This window comes from Octodon degus, unplaced genomic scaffold (assembly GCF_000260255.1).
Source record: "Octodon degus isolate 3935 unplaced genomic scaffold, OctDeg1.0 scaffold00007, whole genome shotgun sequence".
In the NCBI taxonomy this organism is placed as follows: Eukaryota; Metazoa; Chordata; class Mammalia; order Rodentia; family Octodontidae; genus Octodon; species Octodon degus.
In genome coordinates this window covers 15,590,618-15,600,241 of record NW_004524583.1, presented here as the reverse complement: position 1 = coordinate 15,600,241, position 9,624 = coordinate 15,590,618, and the positions used below count along the sequence as shown (strand labels likewise).

General features: G+C 39.8%; 1 protein-coding gene and 1 pseudogene across 1 annotated transcript in view; both read left to right on the top strand.

Moving 5' to 3' along the window:
• Gphn (gephyrin) overlaps window positions 1-9,624 on the top strand; it is an 837,950-nt gene that overhangs the window by 275,305 nt on the left and 553,021 nt on the right. Inside the window, exon 3 of the mRNA XM_023701464.1 lies at window positions 397-454. Within this exon, the coding sequence (XP_023557232.1) occupies window positions 397-454 (58 nt within the window). The remainder of the gene's footprint in view (window positions 1-396; window positions 455-9,624) is intronic.
• On the top strand, window positions 3,884-7,086 carry LOC105743475 (annotated as a pseudogene).

Below are 9,624 nucleotides of genomic sequence, written 5' to 3'. Positions count from 1 at the left end.
CTTGTTCTAAGTAGGTGCTTAGACCACTGAGCCATCTCTCCAGCCCTGTATAAATCTTAATCACTTGCATAACATGAATATCACAAAGCAAAAAACAGACCTTAAGGATTTAAATTATTTGTAATCTCCCAATTCCTTTCTCCCTTTTTTAAATACTGTCGGGCACTAAAAAAGTTTTTTAAAAATTAGTTGTATATAAAAATCAGTCTAATTTTTTTTGTGTGTGTACTAATTTTTAGCTCTTTTACACTCATAAACTTACAAAACAATTCCTTCATGGCTTTTGGGGTGGGCCTTAACAAGTTGTTGATGGCTTTCTTGTGGAAATAATATAGAACTTCCATTTTTTAAATACATTGTTACTGGTTTTAAAAATATTTTTTCTCCTGATTTCAGGTTGGGTGGGACTATATCAGCATACAAGATAGTACCAGATGAAATAGAAGAAATCAAGGTACAGTATGGCACTTTTCACCTCTACCAGGATCGGTATCTTGATGGGGATGTGGCAAAAGAACTGCTTTTCCTCATATCATTCAATCTTTGGTTATGCTCCCATTAAATGGCCATTTACTCTACTTGATTTAAAAATATATGTAATGGAGAATCTTTATCGCATTTCATCTACCATTTGCAGTAAATTTCTGAGAAAATTATTAAGAAATTCAAAAAGGAACACTTCCCTGAGATCATTAAAAATCTACAGAAAAAAAGCATTCTGTATATACATTTGTCTGTATAATGTATTATCTTTGTATCTTGCTGCAATTTGTTTTCCCTACAAGTCTTCACCAATAGCGGATAGTCAGTCTTTCCTAAATATTTCCTGATTTCTTTTTAAAATATAAATGATAATTTAAGTTAAGTATGTATGAAAACAAATAGTTGATCTTATCTTTCAAAAAATAGAGTATTACTATGTTCTTCTGTCTCATAACTTTTTACTAAGTCCTGTGGAATGTTTATCATCCATTACAACATGTTGCTCTCGCCTTGAAGCAATTTGCCATATATTCGGAACTGAGTTTTTTTGTAAGTGAAATTTAACAGTTGGATAACTGCAGAGAGAAATGAGCAACACTGTTTATGTTATTTATGTTTATATATAAAAACCAAGAAGCTAGTATATGTAATTATGTATTTATTTTAAATTTTAATGTAGTTGGTGCAGTGTCACACTACACAGTTCGGGCTCATGGTGATCCTCCTGTTTTCAGCCTCCCCAGCACTAGGATTACAGGCGCATATCACCATGCCTGGTCTCCGTGGCTGGCTCCGTGCACCTGGGGTCGTGGCCGCCATGGCCAATGGTGCTAGGGATAGAACCTGGTACCTGTGCTTGCCTAAGCAGATGCTTAATCCACAGAGGTATATCATGGGGCCCTCTAGACTTTTATTATTCATTGTAATTAAAACATTAATGATGTATACTACTTTTACATTATTTAGCCCATTGATCATTATTATGTGATATGCTATTTCATTATGTCAGCTATTCTAATATATGGTCAACTTCTGCAATTTATAAGATTGTTTTATTCTAGCACCCAAAAACAGTTTCAAGAGATTCATTCTAACTTGATGAACTGTAATTATAAAGGACCAAAGGAAAGGAACCTTATGTCTATGCTATATCCCTCTTTTTTTTTTTTTTTTTTAATGTATTTAGTATAGGGCCTAAAAGGTCTCACGAAACAGATTGGACTGGTAGTAATCCTCCTGTTTTCAGCCTTCCAAGCACTGGGATTACAGGTATGTGCTACCACACCCAGTCTCAGTCACCATCTCAGCATGCCCCAGGGGCGAGGCTGGCACAGCACGCTGGGAATTGAACCCCAATCCCTGTGTCTGCCTAAGCAGGCACTTTAGTCCGCTAAGCTATCTCAGCCAGCCCTTATATCCCTCATTTTTCAGATTTGAAAATGGAAAGAAAGATAAACTAGCAAGTGATTGTTTGATATTCAGTAGTTACTCTGTAAATATAATTAAGTACATGTTTTAAGGTCTAAAGCATGTTTGTTACTTCTTAAAATAGATTTTATGGTAAGTAAAAAATCTTGAACTCTAGAAACTTTAAGCACTCAATAAATATATAAAATATGAAACATTTATATAAAGAATATAAAGTTGAAATCCACTCTAAAGTTACTATGTCCTATAATATGATAGTCTTAATGTAGTCATAAAAATTCTGACAAAAATAGGTATAGAAGTACTTAACCTCCGGAAAGCCGTTTATGGCAAACACACAAGAAACATGCTAAAGGCGAAAAACCGAAAATAATTGCACTAAAATCAGTGACATGAATGTCCTATCTCAACACTTCTCTTTGTTGTAGTACTCAAAATTTTAGCCAAAGCAATCAGACAAGAGGAAGAAATGAGATTATGAAAGAAAAGGAAGAAGCCAAACTATCTGTATTTACATATAGTATAATCCTCTACACAGAAGACCAAAAAAGCTCTACCAGAACACTTACAGTGCTAATAAATTCAGTTACGTAGCAGGATGCAAAACCAACGAATATTGCAAAAAAAAAAATATTGTAATAATGTTCCTATACACTAACAGTAAACTCAGCAAATGAATCAGGAAATTAACCCCTCACAGTAACTTCAAAAAATAAATAAGAATCACCCTAATCAAGGAGGTTTAAGATCTCTATAATAAAAATTGTGGTACTTTGAAGAAAGTGATTAAAGAGAACATCAGATAGAAAAAAATTTTCTGTTCATTGAGAGGCAGAGTTGCTATTGTCAAGCTGGCATATTGCCAAAATTGACAAATAAATGTACTTCAATTCCTTTCAACAATATTCTTCGTAGAATAAGGGAAAGAAATAATCTAAAATTTGAAAGGAACTGAAGGAGACCAGAATAGCCAAAGTAAGCCTTAGCAAAATGCAAAGTAGAAAATATTACAATCCTGGATTTCAAGTTGTTCTTCAAATCTATGGAAATAGAAATAACATGCCACTGGGGCTGGAGAGATAGCTCAGGGGTCTAAGAGCCTGCCCAGCAAGCTCAAGGAGCCAGGTTCAATCCACATGCCATGCCACCCCTGAAGCTGGGTGTGGTGGCACACACTTGTAATCCTGTAAGCCCTAGGGAGGCTGAGACAGGAGGATCACTATGAATCCAATTGCATAGTGAGACCCTATACCACATAAATAAATAAAAGATTTTTTAAAACTTAATAACAAAAGAAATAGCATGTTACTGGCACAAAAAATGACATATAAGCAATGAAATAGAAGACACAGAAAAAACCTCATATACTTTTAGCCATTTGATCTTGGACAAAGGGGCTAACACATAGATAGGAAAGAGTTAACTTTTTAGCAAATGGTGCTGGGAAAACTGTGAGCAGAAGAATGAATCTAGAACCATATCTTTCACCTTGCACTCAAATAAAAGAAAAATGGATGAAAAACATATAAAAACAGTAACCCTGTAGCTTCCAGTAGACAAAATGGGGGGGAAAAAACTGAAGACAGACATAGGCGAGGACTTCCTCAGCAGAACTCCATAAACACAGGAAATAAAATTAAGAACTAACAAATAGGACTATATCAAATTAAAAGGGATTTGAACAATAAGAAAATAATAAACAGAGTGAACAGGTAACTTATAATTCCTCAAAATGAATATAGTTAATACATATCAGAATCATATACTAATAAAAGAAGGCAAGGAACAAAAAATATAAATGAATAAAATATACAATAATAATATAAGTAAGTAAAGTATTCTGGAAAAATACATAAAAGAGAACTTGGTCGTTTGAAAAAGAAAATCAGCAAAGTTCTTCCAAAATGGAAACTGCAAATGAGAGTTCTGTGCAGAAGCACAAGTACTTGTGAAAGAATGTATAGGAGATAATATGGCACCAGATCATAAGGTATAAAGTAAGCACTAGTGAGATACAGAGTTGGACATGGGTCTTTGTGCCATGTTGACAAATTTGGATTTTATCCTTGAATCAGTAGTGTATCCTTATGTGGCTTTAGGAAAGTAACACACCTAATTTGTTTGGTACTTTTTATAGTTTTTCTGTGAGTTACATAATAATGTTTTGCAAAGATGAAAATGTTATGAACAAGAAAAAGGAAACTGAATTGTGGAATTTGGAGTACACAATTATTAATAATTGAATTGAAGCTGTAGCAGTGAGGCTGAAGAAAAATGGACTAAAAAATATAATTTAGGAATATTGGCTAATTATTTGATCATTTAGTAGATGTTTAGGGGAAGAAGAAAAAGTTGACTCAGGTTTCTGGCTTGAAAGATTGAATGCATTTGTTGTTGTTAATTTAAAAGAACATATTAGAAAGGGAATACTTCTGAAAGCACAAAGAGTAAGTTTTAGACCTACTGAATTTGAGGTCTCATATCCACTAAGAAACTGTATAAATTGGCCTGGAATTCAGAAGAGAGGTACAGTCTACTGATTGATTTTTGAGATTTAAACTCATAAAGTTAGTAGAGGCTATGCTATTGAATAGAATCACATGTCAAAGTTATATGAGGTAATAAGAGTGGACTAAAGATGTGACACAGAGAAGGCCTAACCTGAAACCTGAGGATTAATACATATGCTATTTTATTAGTTAATTTGCACAAATGCTGCCTATTAATGGAGATGTATCAACTGGTTTTATTATTATTTTTAAAACCTCTATAGCTATAAATTGTCTCTCAAGAGATTCCTTTAAAAATATGGTTTTGAGGTGTTACATCACATGATTTTCCTATAAATTACTGCTACTATATCTAAAATAGCTCAGAAACTTTGATCCCTGAGGCATAAAAATGGACAGTTGATCTTGCTTTCACAAACGGGTGGGAGGGACTATTTCATCCACATTTCTTGGCATCATTAGCATTCTCACCTAAAATCAGATATAATCTCTTTTGTTTTGCCCATCTACAATATTCTGTGTAGTATTAGAGTGACACTTCACATGGTGAAAGATGAAAAAGTAGCTCCATGCTCAGCCCTACTAATATAATCAGTTGTTATGGCTTGCATCTAGATGTCCCTTACACAGCCTCATGTCCTCATAGGGGGCACTTTTCAGAGGTAGCTGTATCTAGAATGTGTGAATATGGATTAAGGGTGTGATACTGGAATTAAGTGTGTATGGTACTAGATTAGTCCACTAATTAGTTTGTCATGTTCTGGCTGTGGGTAATGAGAAGCCCCTCAGTAGGTATGGGTGGCACCCATTGAAAAGGCTTGTAGCATGGACGGAGTAAAAGGGAAAAAGCTATTCTTTGCTGCTTGCTCTCTTGCTTGCCATGGACTTTTTCTCTGCCATACCATGATACCTGGGAGCCAACAGATTATAGACTGAAACCTGTACAAACCATGAGCTGAAATAAATGTTTCCTCCTTCAATGTGTGAGTGTTGGTTTTTTTTTTTTTTTTTGTTTGTTTGTTTTTGTTTTTGCAGAACTGGTGATTGAACTCAGGCCCTTGCGCTTGCCAGGGAAGCGCTTATTCTACTGAGCCATCTCCCTGGCCCTGGGTATTTTGTCTTAACAGAGAGAAAGTAACTAAAACAAGTGAGGGATAACATAACACTGACATCTGCTTCTGTGTGATAGGAGGGACTGAGGTTGAAAATCAGATTTCCTTGGCTCCTTTAAAATTGTGGGCAGTTTCCAGGAAGCCACAGAGGTGAGAGGTTGACTGCTCTGAGCCTCCAGCACTGAACCTGATTTCACAGACCACAGCCGCATCCACAATGCTTCGCAACTGCCAGGCTTAGAAGGATGCCAAGCTCCCACTCTCCACCACAAGCAAGGAAGTCTGCAAGCTATGGGATGCCACTGTGACCTAGTATGTAAAATGGGGCAATGAAAAAAGCCTTAGTGGCATTGAGGGCTGCCTGGCAAAGCTCAAAGCAGCAGATCCGACATTCGCCATGGGCCACATCATCTCTAATGGCCTCATGCTCATTGGCACTGGAAGCACTGTGAGGCTGGACAAAGAGCTGGATCTGGCTATGAAGACCATGGTTAAGATTTCAAAAACCCAACTGCTGACACTAAGGGAAAAGTTGCATGTCTGCAGTGGAGATGTTTGCCAAGGGGAACTTCCTGAAAGCCTGTGAGCTGTGGGAAGAGATTTTCTGGGACCACCCAAGAGATACATTGGCTCTGAAGTTTGCCCATGGCAGCTACTTTTACCTGGCCTACCTGGAACAGATGTGAAATTCTGTTGCTTGAGTTTAACCCTTTTGGACACGCAATATTCCCCTTAGCAGCTATGTGAAAGGCCTCTATTCTTTTGGATTCATGGAAGCAAGCTTCTATGATCAGGCCAAAAAGCTTCCCAAAGAGGCACTCTCCATCAAGCCCACAGACACATGGTCTGTGCACACCATGGCACACGTGCACAAGATGAGGGCAGAAGTCAAGGCCAGCATAGACTTCATGCAGCAGTTTGAGAACCAGTGGAAGGACTCCAACATGCTTGCTTGACATAATTACTGGCACTGGGCTCTGTACTTGATTGAGAAGAGTGAATATGAGGCAGCGTTGACCATCTATGATAACCACATCCTGTCTTACCTGTGGGACAGAGATTCTGTGCTGGACCTGGTGGACAACTGCTCCTTGCTCTTCCACCTCCAGACAGAAGGGGTGTCCTTGAGCCAGCACTGGCAGGATGTCCTGCCCGTGGTGTGGCCTCACAGCCAGGACCACATCCTGCTGTTCAATGATGCCCACTTCCTGATGGCCTCGCTGGGCACACAGGACAGCCAAATAGTACAGCACCTGCTGGTTCACGATATGGGGCTGCCCCTGTGCTAGGCCATGGTAGAGTTCAAGGACTGGAACGCAGACTGTGCACTGGAGCTGCTCCTGCCCATCTGCTACTGCATTATGCAGATTTGGGGCAGCACCACGCAGAGAGATGTCTTCAACCAGCTGCTGGTCTATGCAGCCTTGAACTGCACCTCCAGTGCCCACAGGAACGTGGCCCAGAGTCTTCTAATGGAGTGCAATGCCTTGAAGCCCAACTCACCCCTGACTGAGGGGCTCATCTGCGAGGCAGCTGCCATCCAGCTCATGTAGTGAGTTAGAGAGGGGCCCGGGGTGGCCTCTCCTGCTTTAGAGCAAGCCTGCTGGCCTAGTCAGGGGACTGGGACCTGCTTGTCTGGGCTGTTAAGAAGGTGATATTCAGCCAGAGCATCCCTGCCCTGAACTCACAGTTTTATAGAAAGAGGAAATGCAAATTTCCATGTGATTTAGAATTTTCTTGCCATCCTTGCTAAGGTCTTCAGTACCTTTTGTTGTGTGTGATTCTGGGGCTTGGGCTTATACTTGCTATGCAAGTGCTCTACCACTCAGCTGCAGTACCCCCGAAGCACTTTTTTTTTTATTTTTATATTTATTTATTTTTTTTTTTTTTGTGTGTGTGTGTGTGTGTGGCCAACTCAGCCCACCATGGGGCGGGGCTGGCTGGCATGTGGTGCTGGGGATTGAACCGCGGTCACTGTGCTTTTGCTTAGCTTAGCTTGTTCTAAGTAGGTGCTTTAGACCACTGAGCCATCTCACCAGCCCCGGAAGCACTTTTTGAGATGGCTGTGAAGACCATGGTGGGGATCTGAAAAACCCAACCACTAACACTGAGGGAAAAGTTGCATGTCTGCAGTGCAGATGTTTGCCAAGGGGAACTTTCTGAAAGCCTGTGAGCTGTGGGAAGAGATTTTTCTGGGACCACCCAACGGACAGATCTCACTTAGTTATCCAAGCTAGCCTCAAACTTGCAATCTTCCTGTCTTAGCCTCCCAAGGAGCTGGAATTAAAACAATGTACTACTTACCAAAAAAAAAAAAAAATGTGGGGCAAATAAGTCTCTGTTTTTGGTATTTAGTTTCAGCAGCGTTGAGAAAAAGTGACCCTATAGTAACTCCTACCTTGCTCTTTTAGCTGGACAGACAAGGCTTCTGGTGGACCTTTTGTTTGTTTATGTCTCTTAGTGGTTCCAGCACCAAGTCCAGAAAACAGTATATGGGAGATAATAAGGAAACCTAGAGAACTCACTGCCACATTAATAAGTGTTTAAGTGATCCACAGTAAGGCTAGAATAATTATAAAGGAATAAAGCACAAAGGGTATAAATGGAAAATGACTCTGCAGATGACTGGTTTAAGCTGTAATATATCAACAATTACCTTAAATATAAGTATTCAAAATACTCCCAATATAAATTTGACATCGTGAGGGCTTTCTAAGTGAACTAATACAATATTCTCAAGAAACAGTTGTCTAAAACAATGACTTAGTTTGAAAATAAAAGGATTAAAAAGATATACCTTCCAAATATTAATTTTGAAAAAGGTAGGTAGGAGTGGCTATATCAGTCCATGCAGAAATCAGGAAAAATTTATCACTAGACTCACTAAAAACATTACATTACGCGAAAGGATCAGTCCACAAAAAGAGACAGTATTCTTTAAAAGTACTTGTACCGGCTGCTCCAAGCCCAGGTCCGCTTCCTAAGAGGCCTTTGCCCATGTTCTCCGGACCTCCCCCAACCAGCCAGACCCAGTGCAGCCCACCAGACCCAGAGCAGCCTGCCCTCTGAGTGAGAAATTCCGCCACACCTTGGGCCCTCCATATCCGACCAACCCCAGGCCCTGCGAGTGTAGGGGAGAGCTTCTGCTCTGTACTGCGCCCGCCCGCCTCTCCAAGCCCAGGCCTGCCACATAAGAGGCCTTTGTCCGTGTTCTCCGGACCTCCTCCGCCTGGCCATACCCAGTACAGCCTGCCATCTGAGTAGGAACTTCTGTCCCGCTCTTGGGAGTCTTGCAGACCCACCAAAACACAACACTGGTGAGTGTGTGGGAGAGCTTCTGTGTTCTCTCACCCCCACTACTCATACCCCTCCAGACCCATCCCAGACCTACCATGCAGGCTTGAGGTAAAACCCTGCAGCTAGAGTCTCTGCAGTGAGACTAGGGTCAAAACCACACAGCTAATCCAGGAACAGATCATCTTACCAGAGGGGTACAGCAGGCCCACCTCCAAGGATAACAACAGTAACGAGCTGAGCACAGTAGCCAAACCCAAGCCAGACAGAACTGCATGAACTAGAACTTGGTATATCAGTACCCAAATTTCATTAAGTGATAAGGACATAATTGCACCGAAGCTCTACACCAAAGGCCAGAGGTCAGTGCTAAACAAAATGGTAAAGACAAGTAAGCAAAATGCAATCTCAGGCCTCAAGCCCACCCATAACAAGAGCAAAGGACACTAGCTCAGCTGAAATAAATGAATCAATGGCGTCACAAGTAAATAAACAACATCAGAAAGATATAGAGGAACTCAGAGCAGAATTAATTTCTGGAATAAAAAAAAGAAAACTGAATTTATAGCAGCTGAACTTAAGAATCAAATGCAGAAACATATGGAGGAAACACAATGCACAACCAGAACAAATGCAGTGGACACTAGCTTAGCTGAAATACATGAATTAATAGCATCAGAAGTAAATAAGCAACTGCAGAAAGGTTTAAAGGAACTCAAAGCAGAATTACTATCTGAAATGAAAAAAGAAATCTCTAAATTCATAGCACCTGAACAAAAGAATCAAATACAGAAACA